The 15894-nt window shown below is 39.3% G+C and overlaps 1 protein-coding gene across 2 annotated transcripts in view; it reads left to right on the top strand.

Annotated features, from left to right (window-relative positions):
- Positions 1 to 15894, top strand: part of CAP2 (cyclase associated actin cytoskeleton regulatory protein 2) — a 140678-nt gene that overhangs the window by 55392 nt on the left and 69392 nt on the right. For both annotated transcript variants that reach the window (XM_072729072.1, XM_072729071.1), the window contains exon 4: positions 3915 to 3992. In XM_072729072.1, coding sequence (XP_072585173.1) covers positions 3915 to 3992 — 78 coding nt within the window. The remainder of the gene's footprint in view (positions 1 to 3914; positions 3993 to 15894) is intronic.

The raw sequence follows: 15894 nt of genomic DNA, 5'->3' as shown, positions 1-15894 counted from the left end.
AATGGAAGTATCACAGCCCCAGATTTCAAACTACACCACAAAGCTGTCATAATCAAAACAGGATGGTACTACACAAAAACAAACACATAGACAATGGAAAAGAATAGGAAGCCCAGAAATGAATCTACACTTACAGGGTCAGTTAGTCTCTGACAAAGGAGACAAGAACATACCATGGGGGAAAGATGTCTCTTCAATAAATGGTACTGGGAAAACTAGACAGCTACATGCAAAAGAATGAAAGTATAGCACTTTCTCACACTATACACAAAAATAAAATCAAAATGGATTAAAGACCTAAATGTAAGACCTGACACCATAAAACTCCTAAAAGAAAACATAGGCAGTAAGCTCTTTGACATCAGTGGTAGCAATATTCTTTTGAATTTGTCTCCTCAGGCAAGGACAGCAAAAGCAAAAATAAACAAGTGGGACTATATCAAACTAAGAAGTTTCGCATAGTGAAAGGAACAATCACTTACTGAACTGGAGATATTCGTAAATGATGTATTGAACCAGGGATTAATATCCAAAATACATAAAGAACTCATACAACCTAATATAGAAAAGAAACAAAAACAATCTAATTTAAAAATGGACAGAGGTCTTGAATAGCATTTTCCAAGAAATACAGATGGCCAACAGGCATATGAAAAGATGCTCAATGATTACTATCAGTAAAATGCAAGTCAAAACCACAATGAGATATTACCTCACACCTGTCAGAATGGCTATTATCCAAAAAAACAAGAAATAACAGGTGTTGGCAAGGATGTAGAGATAAAGGGAACCCATGTGCAGTGTTGGTGGGAATGTAAGTTGGTGCAACCACTGTAGGAAACAGTGTGATCGTTCCTCAGAAAATTAAAAATAGAACTGTCACATGATCCAGCAATTTCGGGTCTAGGTATTTATCCAAAGAAAATGAGGACAATAATTCAAAAACATATTCACCCCACATTTATCACAGCATTATTTATACAATGTGGAGCAAATTGTGGTTTAGGATATTAAAAATATTCCTAAAAGAATGAGTAGCACTCCAGTTCTCAAAGACAGGATGTCACCTCACTGGACATCCCTCTTCTGTCCCATTCTATCAGGCCCTTAAAGAGTTGATAGAGCACAAATACTTCATTTAAATGGAAAATAAGTCAAACCCCAATGCAGTAGCAAAGGATTCATAGAATCAGTTTTATAACAGCTGGAAGTAATGGATCAGAAAGGAGCATAGCATGCAAAGGGAAGGCATGGGCTCACACTCAAAGAAAATAAAATGTAAGGAACAGAAACAGATTCCTCACAATTGGTTTAATAAGAGTGTAAGTTACACTGTCAGAATTAATAAGAGTATAAATGTATTTTTAATAGCTTAAGGACAAGGTGATAAAACAATAAGAGTGAAATGCAAAGGAAATTGAAAGGCTAACAAATCAGGCACTGGGTAGCTCAGTAGTTGAGCGTCTGCCTTTGGCTCAGGTAGTGATCCTGGGGTCCTGGGATCAAGTCCTGCATCAGACTCCCTACTTCTCCCTCTGCCTATGTCTCTGCTTCTTTTTCAGTGTCTGTCATGAATAAATAAATGAAATGAAATGAAGTGAGAAAGTCTAACAAATCAAAAACAAAAATGACATTCATGCAAAAATGATACAAATTAGCAATGTGAATATATATGAGATCCTATTGAAAATCTGTTAACTCACAATAGAGAATAGTATCCATGTGATCACAGTAAATACAGTTGAAAAACAAAGAAATTGAAAACAGAATATAGAAGATATTAAGACAGTCAAATATTACACAATCTCTGGATAATAATTGGAGTCCCTGAATAGAGATTCTAAGAAGTGAAACAGAGGTATCTTGAAAATATCTTTCAAGAAAATTTTCCTAGAAATGAATGAAGGACCGAACCTACTCCAGTAGATATGATATAAAATGCTCAAAACACAAACACATCATGGTTAAGGTATTAAACCCTAAAGATAAAAAAAAAAATTCTTCAGGTGTCAAACTAGAAAAAGCTAATTTTCTGCAAGAGGGAAAAAAACCAAGCGGGCTTCAGATTTCTCCGTTGCTACATTTAGTGCCATGTTATCTGAAAGCCTATGAAGAATGTTACCCAAGGAAGTTATGTTCAGCCGAGGTGCTGTTAAAATAGAAAGACAACAGGGAGATGTGTCCAGACTTGAAGAACTAAAAGCAGCTTTGAGATCTTTTTGGAAAAAAGAATCAATAATGAGGTTCAGCCAATTAAAAAAAAAAATCAAAATAATCCAGAAATGGAGACGTCATGGCAAAATGACTGGTAAGAACCAGGAGGTTTGTTTAAGTGTAGAGCTAATCCTGAAGTCTGTGGATTAATGTTACAGCTAGACTATAAATGCTATGAATTAAGCAAAATAAAAAAACTAAATATATGGAAGATAAGGGGTCAGAGATAGAAAAAAATGTAGAAACATACTTATATTCTCATCTTTATCAGCAAGGAGTCAATCAATATTGTCTGAAATGATACCAGGTGATTTAAAATGCAAATACATAATTATTTCAATCTCTTCATATTTTACTTCTATTTTTTACCTTGGAATGATCATTTAGGACATAGTAATTATTACAGAGCAGAAACTTTTAAGTTAACCAATTCCTTCTCCTTCATCTCTACTATTCAACACAATTACTATTTATACTCTTTATTTTAAAGAAATGGTACCTCTGGTCGGTCCCATCTTATAAAAGTCTCTGAGCATATATATCTTAAAAGGTGGTGCAGTGATGTTCATCTATTGTTAATAAAGATTATTTCTGGGTTTTGAGGCATTTTTAAAAATTTTAATGTTTGTGACTTTCCGCATTTAAAAAAGTTTTCTAAATCATTACTCTTTGTCTTATGAAAACAGCTGCATGGATTTTCTTAAAAACTAGAAAATGTGTGCCAAAAATGGTCATTTGTGCATGATACAAAAATTTGGAATTATTTTCTTATTGGTACTCTTCTGTAACTTTTTAAATTTGAAAAATTAAGGAATTAATAGTTAAGTACAAGTAAAGAATGAGGATAGAGCATATGATGCTGTGTATTTGAAACATTCCCTCCTGCACGAGTGACTGGGGGGTTCAGTCCAGGTAGCACTGACATCTCTAGGTCTGTCTTAATAAATAGTTGTGGAAGCCGCTGGTTCACAGTAAACATGTTTATGGGGATGACTTAAGGGACAAGTTTCTTTCCACTATAAGGCATGGAAGTGGTTTGGGCACACTGTGAACAAGGAGAGGAGAAATACTCTCTGAAAACAATTGCACTTTGGGGCTCAAACATTTTTTAATAACTTATTGAGATATCATTGATACAAAATAACATTCAGTCTTTTAACGTGAACAATTCAGTAGTTTTTAGAAGACTCCCCAAGTTGTGAAACCATCAGCATTATCTTATTCCAGCATCAGCCCCAAAAGAAACCCCCAAAAGAAATCCATTCCTGTCTCCCACCAGCCCCAGGCAACCACGAAAGTCCTTTTTGTCTCTGTAGATTTGCTTATTCTGGACATTTCATATCAATGGAATCATACACATGTGGTCTTTTTTGACTGACTCCCTTCACTCAGCATGTTTTCAAGGGTTACCCACATTGTAGCATGTATCAGCCCTTCATCTCTTTTTAATGCCAAATAATATCCCATTGTATGGATATATCACATTTTGTTTATCCATTCATCCCTTGATGAACATTCTGGTTGTCTCTACATCTTGACTGTTGTGAATAATGCTGCTGTGAACATCCATTAGCAAGTTTTTGTGTGGACATATGCTTTCAATTTGGGGTTTATACCTAGGGATAGACTTGCTGGATCATATGGTCACTCTTTGTTCTGAAGCTCAAACATCTAAATTCCCTCTTCCTCTTTCCTCCCAGGCAGAGATGGTGCATAGCGCATTCCAGGCCCAGCGGGCTTTCCTTCTGATGGCCTCTCAGCACCAACAACCCCAAGAGGTAAGAGTGTTATTTTGAGAGGCAGGGCTGTCTAGAGAATGGACAATAGTGTAAAACAGACAACATGGAAGCAGCAGAACCATTCACTCTGAGAGAGATCCCCAAAATGAGATGTAGAGCACATAAGTCTGTCTCTAATCCAGGTCATGGTATGGAACATTTCTTTTGCTTCATAATCTTGTTATGGCCAAATTCATACTGTAACAATTGATATCACCAGTTTAAAGGGTCAATTTATTTATGTCATCTGCAGCCTATTCTTTTCTTTTATTGAAGTATAGTTGACACATACAATGTTATAGCAGTTTCAGATGTATAGCATAGTGAATTGACAATTCTATACATTATGCAGTGCTCACCATGATCAAGTGTAGTTACCCTCTGTCATCATGATAAAGAATATGTAATGAGATAGATAATTAGATAGATAGATAGATAGATAGATAGATAGATAGTAAATAGATATACACACACCATGGAATATTAGCCATAAAAGAGAATGTAGCCTGTTCCTTTTACTAGTCTCACAACCATTTTATGACCAAGGAAATATTGACTTCTAACTTTTAGCTCACATTTTGTGCTATTTTGTTATTAAAACCTATTCACATCTATAGATTATATGTATGAATTTGATTAGCTCCAGTTTCATAGTTAGCACAGATAGGCTAAGTGCTTGTTAAATGTATTGTATGTGTGGATCATTTAGAGAGTGTCAGTGCAGTTTCTAACAACTTTTAACCTACCATAACATTGCCATATAAGGCCCAGAGTAAACTTTAATATAAACATAATAGTGGATGTTAAGAGCAAAGTGGTGGGTTGGCAGGAGTCCTTTTCATTCCCCAGGCTGTTATAAATTTCCCGCTTTCTAAACCCAGCACCCCCCTTCCCCCCTATCCGGCCCAAACTATATCATGTAAATAACATCATCATGCTCTCTACCAAGGATTCCTAATAACAATATTTTGACCATGCTGATTGTGTAGTGAATTAAATTATTCATTAATAAGTAGATCTACGACCAGCATACATTGTTAAATAAGAAAAAAAAGTAAGAACTGTTCTTTTGACTGAATATTCTGCATCTGATGTTTGGTGACAACTATATAAATATGAAAGATATTTGGAGTCCCCAGAAATTGCAGTTATATTCACTTACAATGCAAAGGAGCAATAAAGTTTGCTCATCAACTGACCTTGAGGTGAGGAGATTATCCTGGTTTATTGGAGTGGGCCTTAGGTAATTGTAAGGATCCTTATAAGTAGAGGAGAACAAGAAGAGTCATCTGAGAGATGACTCTGATCATTGGACAGAAATCTGATGTCATGCTGCTGGCTTTGAAGATGGAGGAATGGACCACAAGACAAGGAATGAAGCAGCCTGAAAAAGCTAGAAAAAGCAAGGAAACAAATTCACCTGTAGAATCCCTCAAAGGAATGCATTTCTGTTGACCCCATGATTTGAGACCTATTTTGGATTTCTGTCTTTCAGAACTGGAAAATAATATGTTTGTCATTTGTTATACAGTAATAGAAAACTAATATAAGCCCCAGGGAAGTACCACAGCATGGTTACCAGGATGGCAAATGCATAAAAGTCTGACAATGTCATATACTAAGAATGTGGAAAATGTGAAGTGTCATGCTATGCTGGTGATATGTGATAAATTAGTATGTCTTCATTGGAAAAAAAATTTAGAAAAAAGATAATTGGATATTCATTATAATACAATAGCTTAAACTGAATAGCTCACTTTAAATTCTAAAACTCTTGAAATTGAAAAAGTTTTGCTGAGAATCCTGAGAAAGTAGGACTTTGACTTTCAGGGGAGGAAGTTCAGTTCCATAAAGGAACAAGACTCTCACCCTTCATCCTTCCCTGGAACAACCACCTGTGTGCAGTGGAATCACCCAGAATATTTTTTAAAAAATACCAGAGCATGGATCTCACTTCAAGAGGGTCTGGTTTAATTGGTCCAAGGAGTGGTCTTGGCCTTGAGAGTTTTGTGGGTTTATCGGGTAATTCAAACTTGCAGCCAGAGCTGCCATGGATGTATCACTTCCCTCCTGTGAAATGGGGAGTTCGCGTCCAGCCGAGATAGGCAGCTTTGTAAGGATGGAGATATTGTGTGTTCTGCTGTGGATGCATTTTTCTCTGTGGCTTTCTCAATCCCTGCTCCCGATCCCCCAACCCCCTTTGCAAAAGAGAAAACTGAAAAATCACAACGGGATGCATTCTGGAAACAGCCTCAGCCTGGCATTTCTGTGATTAAAGTGGGAAGAGAAGTGATTTCAGTGCATCACTGGAAGTGTTAGAGGCAAGAGCCACGACTTTCCAGGATGGTGCCCCCCCTCAATCCCTTTTTTAAACACAAGAGATCTCTCCAATGGCTCATTAAATATTAGGTAAAGTAGAATAAGCAAGCAAACAAATGAATGCATTGGAACCATGGCATCCCCAAATGAGCTGCAGTTAGGAACATGTAGCTGTGCAGATTCCTGAGTGTGACAACTGTAGCTCCCCCTTCTTATGCTACTGCATACATTCTTGATAAAAGGGGGAGGAGTGGATCTGTTCCAGGGGGCTTGTACCCAGGAAATGTTTTCTGTAGCACTCATCACAATGCTCCAAGCGCAGTAAGCTCCGGCAGGATCAGGTTGGCACAATGGAAAGCAATTTTTTGATGTCTACCTCTCTTTGTGTCCCCAACATCTTTACCCACAGCGCTGTCCTAGTTCTTCCACTAGATAGAAAAGCAGATTTGAGAGGTCATCAGTACAGTGGTGAAAACAGTCAGGCCTTGATTTTCCCCATGTACATTCTAGAAGATACAGCATAAAGGAAACCACCATCAAACAGGTGGTATTTCTTATGGGAACAATGTTATAACCATCCACATCTTCCTCTCTTCCTTCTTTCAGGAGAATAAGAACTCCTATAATTTCAATTTACTGGTTTGTGGCAGTGGCTCCCAAACTTCAGTGTGTATGAGAATCACATCCAGGGTTGTTAAAACACAGACTTCTGGGCCCCTTTTACAGTTTCTGATTTGGAAGGTCTTGGTTAAGGCCCAAGACTCTGCATTTCTTTAAAAAGTTCCCATGTGATGGTGATGCTGGTGGTCCAGGGACTGCACTTGAGAACCTATGGAATGTGGATTGTATTTGCTTACATCTCTAGCTCCAACTTATTTTAGATGCTTCAGGTTGTCATTTCTAGTTGCCTCTAAGTCACTGATTCTCAAACTTTAATCTTCCTTTGAATCACCTGCAGATTTTGTTAAAGTGTCTGGTTCAGTGGATCTGAGGTAGGGCCCGGGAGTGCATTTCTAGCCAGCTCCTGGGTAATGCTAATGCTGCTGGTCTGTTGCTAAACTGTGAGCAGCAAGAATTTAGACATCACCATCTGATATCTCCACAAGCACAAAACCCTGTTCTTTCCTCCTGACATTTCTGTATCAAAGCAGACAATGTTGTGCTGCAGTAACAAACATCTCCAACGTCCTGGTGACTCACAACAGCAGAGGTTAATTTCTTGCCCCCACTTACATGCATATTACAAGGTGGCTTACTTTCTACTGGGTGAGTTACTAAATAGTGACTCCTACCTTTATTTCCTTAGAGTTGTAATAGGGCTCTGAGAGAAAAGGGTGGAAAATATATCTTTAAGAAGAGTTTCAGGGATTGGAAAGGAAGATATATTAGGGCGGGTGGACCTCCCAGGAGAGGTGCCTTCTATCCCATATGAAGAGGGCCACACTTATGCTGCAGAGCCATAAAGCAATATCAAAGCAACATTAGTGGTCAGTTGTAGCCTTATGGTTGTAGTTTTGATGCCCAAAATTAGAGGTGAGCCCCTGGAAGCTAGCCACCTCCTAGGACACAGAACAGCACTGTTAAAAGACAGGAACCCACAACAATGCAAGCTTGAAAGTCCTCAGTCAACAAATATTTACTAAGTGCATACCATGGGCCAGGCACCTTAAAGACGATAAGATGGGACAGAGCGTGGAGACAGGTAGATACAGATTATTTGGTGGGAAGAGATCTTAGAAATAATCTATTGCAACACGTTAGATTTAAAGGTGAGCCAGGAGAGGTTCAGAGAGAGGGTAATTGGTTTGCTTATTAGTCCCTAAGCTGATGAGATAACCTTGGTCCCCAGAAATCTCGACCACCATGCTTCACACTGCACAGCTGTCTCCAGTGCTCTACACTATGGCTTTAAGCCAGAGTGCCAGCCTTCAAAGAAACTAAATTTAGTAGGAGGAGGTGACCATCAGAAAGTACAAGTACTTTATATGTATCAATTATAAGCAAACTGCCAATCAAGCGAGGTAAACCATTAGTGTTACCAAAATCCAGAGAAGGGATCTCATAGATAAAGGTGAGCGGGAAAGGCATCACAGAGGAAATAAAATGATGATACAAGAGCTTCTGATATAATATTAGTATTACAGTAATATTAATGTTAATAATGTGAATTCAGTTATCACAAACTAAAAAAAAATTTCTGGGTTAAATATGTTTGGGGAGATTCCATACGCTGTTTAGTAAAGAAATATGTTAAGTGTTATTAAACCAATGTTTTGGGATACTTGGGTGGGTCAGCAGTTGAGTATCTGCCTTAGGCTCAGGGCATGATCCCAGGATCCTGGGATTGAGTCGTGCATTGGGCTCCCTGTGGGGAGCCTGCTTCTCCCTCTACCTATGTCTCTGCCTCTCTTTCTCTGTTTTTCATGAATAAATAAATAAAATCTTAAAAAAATAAAAACAACCTATGTTTTCCCAAACTTAATTGACCATGGAGGCTTTTTGAAGAGGGACATGTATTCATGTCCTACAGAAGGCCAACACATCAGTTTGGAAAATGCACATGTACATTTCTTTTAGGCTGTTCAAGATGCTGGATGGGTTGTTGCTTTAGGTGGATTTTAACTATTGAGAGGCTGCGGTATACAAAATTCCAAGCTGGCTCTAAAATTCCTATGGCCTAATGCACATGCCCAGTATAATCCCCTCCTTTTTTTTTTTTTTTTTTTTAGATTTTATTTATTTATTCAAGACAGATACAGAGAGAGAGAGAGAGAGAGAGAGAAACACAGGCAGAAGGAGAAGCAGGCTCCACGCAGGGAGCCCAACACAGGACTCAATCCCAGGTGCCCAGGACCATACCCCAGGTGAAAGCAGCACCAAACTGGAGCTGCCCTCCCCTCCCTTTAAGTAATTGGCACCTGTGAAGATGTGGAGTAATATTCCTTTGATTCAGTTATGAGCCTGATGATGAGGTATCACTGCTGTGATTTTTCTTTCATGTAAGAGTGTCATGGTATCTGGAGAGAAATTCTTCTTCCAGCTCTGAAGACCTGAGTTACCAAGTTCTCAGAGCCTCTAGACACTGACAGGGACCCCTGCCGACAACCAGCAGTAAACAAGGATTTCAGTCCTACAGCTGCAAGGAACTGAATCCCACCAACAACCACATGAGCCCAACAGGGTCTTCAAGCTCCAGATGGGACACTGCTGACACCTCAATTCAGCCCCAAGACCCTGAGCAGAGAGCCTGGCTTGACCTTGCCCAAATTTCTGACCTACAGACACTGTGAGGTGATAAATGGGTGCTGTTTTAAGCCACTGACTTATGGTCATTTGTTATGCAGCAACAAAATACAGATTGCCTTCATTCCCTTCTCCTTGTCAAATTTTAAAATAATTAATTGGATTTTTTAATAAGGCCTTGAGCCACGGATGAAAACATGAAGCATCCCTCATTTGCTTTCTCCTCCCTGGCCATGCTCCTATCCTTCTACCCTCACCCCTCCATCATTTCTGGGAAAAGCAGGATAAGAGATGTGTCTGCAGCCCTAATTGACAATGATGACATCCATTTTCAAATTTCCTGTCTTACTTTGGACTAAGAAACACATAGCTTATATTCTCTAATATTAGGGCTTTCAAAATTTTCAACCATGACCCATGGAAAAAGTATATTTTATTTCACCATCCAGTTTCACAAAACAACAGTTATCCTTACCAGGTATGCTGATATCTTTCTTCCACTCCATTCTCTTGACCCACTAAACCAATTTCATGATTGACTAATGTAATGGGTCATCACATCTTGCATTTTGAAAGCCTTCAAATATATGATGATATATTCCATATATTATATATGGAATATATTCCAATGCTCATGATACAGAACAAGTTATAAAACATGGGCAGAACATCTTAGGCATTTCTTCTCTCCCCTTATTGTAATTTATAAAAATAATCTTTAGGCAGAAGAATGTCCTAGTCCTTACAGTATTGTAGTCTAGGAATTTTAGTGACAGTTTATCAAGCCTGCCTTTTTCCAGTTAAGGGAAAGATTCTCACACGGGAAATGGCCAAGCCCCTATTCCATAAGTGCAGAATTTTTCAAAGGAACCTGGCACACTCTACTATTCATTTATTTTTACAACAGGTGGTTATTAGGAAAAACGTTATTTTTCACTCAAAGAATGAAAAATGAAGTTCCGTGACATGTCCACTACTTGGCCACCAGACCTAGACTTGGGCCTGTCCTCCTATCATACAAAGTCTTTTTCACAGACACTACATGCAAGAAGAGCCACCCTGCACAGTCATTTATAGGAGGTACATGTCAAAATAAAACCTTAGACAGTGTTCACTTCAATTGGGAGCCATGGTTTTGGCATTGAAACATCTCACATCACCTGGGAAAGACGTGAAACATGATCTCTAATCATCTCCACCCTGGGTGACCCAAAAAACTCTGCCCTGAGCTGAAATGTAATCTCCAGTAGATGAGTGCCTCTGAAACCATGTATGGGCGTCACCCCCAAGAAAGGCTATCACCACAAGGTTCCCGGGAGGTTTCCCTCCCAGACCCACCACCTCTAGCCCTGGTTAACTTACAAAAGCAGATGGGAAGCCCCAGCATGAGTATGTGTGTGTATGTGTGTGTTTGTATGTGTTCAAATGGAATTAATGTGCATCAGTACATGGAGAAAAAGTTAATCCTAAGTTTCCAAGTTCAGTAAAGATGATTTATGGTCATTGACTGCCACTGTGGATTTTATTCTGTTGAAAAAATCCAGGAAGTCTGGGTTTTTTATGCCTCCAGAAGTGAAAGAGAGAGTTTTTTTCTAATTGCTCTTCTTTTTTATCTCTATTTGGACTTGCACTTTAAAAGGAAACAGTACCTTCCTGTATATACACCAGGAATCTAGAACTGATTGTTTGACCTTTCCTTGTTTATGCAGTCTGAAAATTAGAAGGGAAAGGAAATGAGAGACTCTTCTGACCATTCCTCCATCTATGAGTGAATACGCATGCCTCCACCCAGTGCTCTGCTCAAAGCACCCATTTAACAAATTTTTAAATGTGTGGAACATTAATCTAATTTGTTAATAATCTGTTCATCTTAAACTAAGCAAGAAAGCTTAGTACAAAAGCTTAGTACAAAAACCTTAGGACCTTAGGACGTTAGATATTTACTTGGTGCATGACAGCTCCAGATTGCTTAGTGGGCATAAATATATTTAAGACTTTTATAAAACATATTAATTTGTGAGCATCATCCGGAGGAGAAACTTTGGAACTCAGATTTATTTATTAGCAATATGAATTCAAATGCAAGAAAAACAATTCATAAGTGTCTCCTTAAATTGAAGAATTTACTCTCTTTTTCTGAGTGATCACCAGCAAACTAATCTGGTAAAGCCCACATTACATTTACACTCAGCCACTACAACCAAACCAAGTTGTCAAGTTGCCCACTTGAGGGAAGACAGTTAAACTCAGCCCATGTTTCCTTGTCTTTAAAATGCAAGGGTTGCATAGCTGGCTCAGTCAGTAGAGCATGGGACCCTTGATCTTGGGGTTGTGAGTTCTAGCCCCACGCTGGGTGTGGAGCCTACTTAAAAAAATAAGAAATAAAATGGGGATCATCGTTCCTACCTCAGAGAGGTATTGTGAGGACTAAATGAGAAAAAGCATGGGGGTGTTAGGTGACTGAACAGAAGAATTCAATGTTAGTCAGGGGAGCCCAACTGCTTCCGGAAATAACCCTCACATCTCAGAGACACCATAGTGGACATATTTCTCTTGTTCATGTAGGTCTGCTCTGATGGTTTGGGCTGATAGTCTTCTACATGGTCATTCAAGGATCCAGACTTCTTTCTCTTGTGGTCCCACTTCCTCTAGGTCCTCAGCCATTGCATTTGGAAGGAGAAGGCTGGATCATTTCTGGAAAGGTTTGATGCGCCAGGCCTAGAAGTGGCATATGTCACCTCTGCCTTCATTCTGTTCTGTGGCCATGCCTAGCTGCAAGGGATGCTGGGAAATTTCATCACCCTAATGCAGGAAGGAAGAATTCACAGGTTTGGGTGGGTATCTAGCCAATCTGCCAGCATGGGTATCTCAGCTTGGCTAACATGAGGTCTATCTCAGTGGAAAAATACTGTCTTTCTAAACACTCATTTGGGCTTTTCCAAGTTAATCCCCTCATAAACAACCAGAGAAGGACAAGAAACCCTTCAAATCCAACAACTGAATTTGTTTTTATCGTGTCTGGATATATAGGGATACAGATATAGGTTCATGCATACAAATATCTTAAAGTGTTTTTTTTTTTTTTAATTAGAGTGATTCCATCCTTTTAGCCTCTGTAGTGTTTTACCATAACTACAAGGTGCCAAATTATTGTCTGATATTTTAGAATACCAAACACAACAGTTGCATGACTTTGATCTCAGAGCATGCCTTGGGTAAATTAGGTGGTGCTGGTGGCAGGTCTGGAAATTGTAAAGGAAAAGCAAACGAGTGCACAAAGCCAAACTCCCAAGTGTTCCCTAAGCCCATGCCCAGAAAATGTCACTGCATTGCTCAACTGGAGTTGCTGAATTTTCTTGAGAGATTTGGCCATGATTAGTGCTGCTAAGTTCTATTGTTAGGGGGCATATGACAGATAACATAATGCAATAAAGTAATTCTGGCCCTAATGTAAAATGAATGCCTGCTTTAAAATATTGCTATAAAGTTTTTTTTCCCCTTGAGGACATTTAGAAATCAAGACATCAAGAAAATATTCTGCTGAGTAACCACTTAATATGTGCCAAGCAAGTATTTCAAATGGATTTTTAAATATGCAATTCTACATTTATCTTGGAAGTAGAAAAAAAACCCAGAAGAGAGAGAAAAAAGTTTTTATCCTTTGTATCATACTCAGTTACGTTTTCATTAAGTGATGGTATCTCCCTTTGACCTGGGAGAGGTAGCACTTTCGAATCTAACCAGCGGCTCACTTTACAGCCTTTTCCAAATTTTCTATATTCATACTTCAGAAATATGCATAAGTTTCTGCTCTTACTGATGTTGCTAAATGGACTGGTTCTCTCTTCACTACCAATTCAAAGGCAATATATGCTTTTAATCTCTAGGGAAGACTATAGAGGTAAGCCCAACTAAAATCTGTGCTCAAGTACAGTCTATGAAGGGCGGGTAAAACCTGATTGCTTCCTGATACCCTTGGGATTGCCTTTTTATAACCAGCAGCTTTCTGAGTAGCACTTGGTGTTGTAGGTGGAGAAGTGGGGGCAAATAGAAGTCTTGCTTTTTGTATGAGCCTTTCCATGGCAAGAAAATTACCCTGGTAATTATATCCCCCCCAACCCCGCCCCAGCTAGCATGTGAAGGCTGGATATAGATGCTGGTTAACGAAAACCAAAGCACCAGGGAAGTAAGGAGAGGAAGAGGTTTGTGTGATATCATCAGGTTCTGCTTGAGTTGACAGCCTGAAGCTACCCAGTCAGTGCTGAATGCCAACAGGAAAGCTAATCATTAGTTTATCAGGATGCAGAGAGGGGGATAATCAGAAAGGAGAGTAATTCTCTCATTCTTCTGCCCAGACTGTTTGTTTTAGCAACATTAAGCTGTGAATGGGCCCATGGGCGGTGACCATGGGTTAGTAGCTTTAAAGGTATTTAGAAACCCAGGACTTTGGAGGCAGAAAGGATTTGCTAAGATCCTGTCCTGTTGGACATCACTCATGGTGACTTTTTTTTTTTAATCTGATAAGGCACATTAGCTCATCTCTCTTTGTGTAAGACACGAATTAGATAATGAATGACTGCCCAAAGGAAGTGAGGTGGTTATCACACACAAGGGATTTGGGGGATTATCTGAGGGGTAAAGGTTAATAAAGAAGGATAACGTCCTTTGTTTTATCAACTATTTCATATGAAGTTTGTTCCACCCCAGACTGCCTTGAAGGCAAATTCTCCATAAAGGCCAGAACTATGTATATGGCCAGGGAAACAGGCCATGTTTCATTCTCCATACCGTCAAGCATTGTGATCACTTTTCATCCTTAATAGAACAGTTACCGACTATTTATCATTCTCCACCATGATGCTAAATATTTGGTTGCTGGTCACCATACATCTGCTGAAAAAAAAAATTAAAAAGACCATAGGTTTTCCTTGTATGACTTGAGTCACAAATTCATTTAAAAAGAAGTGGTTGAGGCATTCAGCAGATCTTTTTAAGAGCCACACTTTTTCTGGCCTTCAGATCTGCCACTGCTCACAGTGTCGGGAGCCTCAACTGGGGCCCTTTTTGCAGGACGCCGCTTCTATCAGTGTAGCTGTGTGTGTGGACTCAGCAGACAGGGAGAAGGTAACTTCGGCTGGCATTCCAGTCTGGATGCGCTGTCATAAATTACTTAGCAGAGGGCATGGTCTGTTACTTTTTATGGTCATGTTCTATATTTGTATGTGCTGGGGGACGGATCACATGACAAAACCATCATTTGATATTAGTGTTTATGTGCACCGACGAGCGAGGGCTAGACTTCAGCTTCACTGTGCAGTACTTTTCATTTGTGTGGTTAGCTCTTAATTGAAAATACACACACTTCCCTAAGTACTAAGGCTACAAATAATCCAGAATAAAGTTGACATGGTTGTCCTTAGGAGAAGACGGGCTACCCCACACCCTAATTGAAATGCTCGGTGCCTTCCAGAGGTTGTAAAACATAAATTTTGAACATGAGCAAGTCAACCCTGCTGGAATACTAGGCTGAAATTCTCCAATTTACATCCTCTGGCCCCTCTCCTAACTTGAGGAAGAGAGTATCTTACAGATGACAGTTTATTTTGAAGGAGATACATTTCCCAGACACGGAGAGAAGAAAACACACACAGGCTTTTTTCCTTATCTTTTTCACATTATATCCCCCCACTACAGTTTTATATTTGGGTTTCCAGTGGTAAATACCTGGAGAATGTACTTCTTCTGGGGCATCTGGGTGGCTCAGTTAAACGTCTGCCTTTGGCTCAGGTGATGATCTCAGGGTCCTGGGATCGAGCCCTGCGTCGGTCTCCTGCTCTGTGGGGAGTCTGCTTCTCCTTCCTTCTCCCTCTGACCCCCCTCCCTCCACTCATGCTCTTTCTCTCTCTCTCAAATAAAGAAATAAAATATTTTTAAAGAGAAAAGAATGTCCTTCTTCTTTGATGATGATTTCTTTTTATAAATTAAACAAGAAAAAAAATGTTCTTGTCAGATTTGGGTGGATTGGCTGCTGGGAGAACTAGTGTTTTCCTGATCTGGAATTACTTATTAGAGAAATTGGCCTGTAAGTAGTTGCTTCAGGTCTTCATTAGGGCCTGTTCACCTTTCATACTCTAGCCCTCTGTAATTTTTATTTCTCTGAGCTTTTTTTTTTAATCCAACATTTCCTGGATACCTGCTATATAGCCATCATAGCATGTGGCACTTCAGTATCTATCATTAACTCATTTCTTTGGAAGAACATGCTTTGGAAGACTGTGGTGTGGATGCTGCTGTTTGTCATGATCCACAAAGTCCTGTCCTTTGGCGCTGGTCTTAGCTG

Source organism: Vulpes vulpes, chromosome 12, assembly GCF_048418805.1.
Source record: "Vulpes vulpes isolate BD-2025 chromosome 12, VulVul3, whole genome shotgun sequence".
NCBI classification, from domain to species: Eukaryota; Metazoa; Chordata; class Mammalia; order Carnivora; family Canidae; genus Vulpes; species Vulpes vulpes.
The sequence above is the reverse complement of the archived record's forward strand: the minus strand, read 5'-3'. Positions and strand labels throughout refer to the sequence as shown.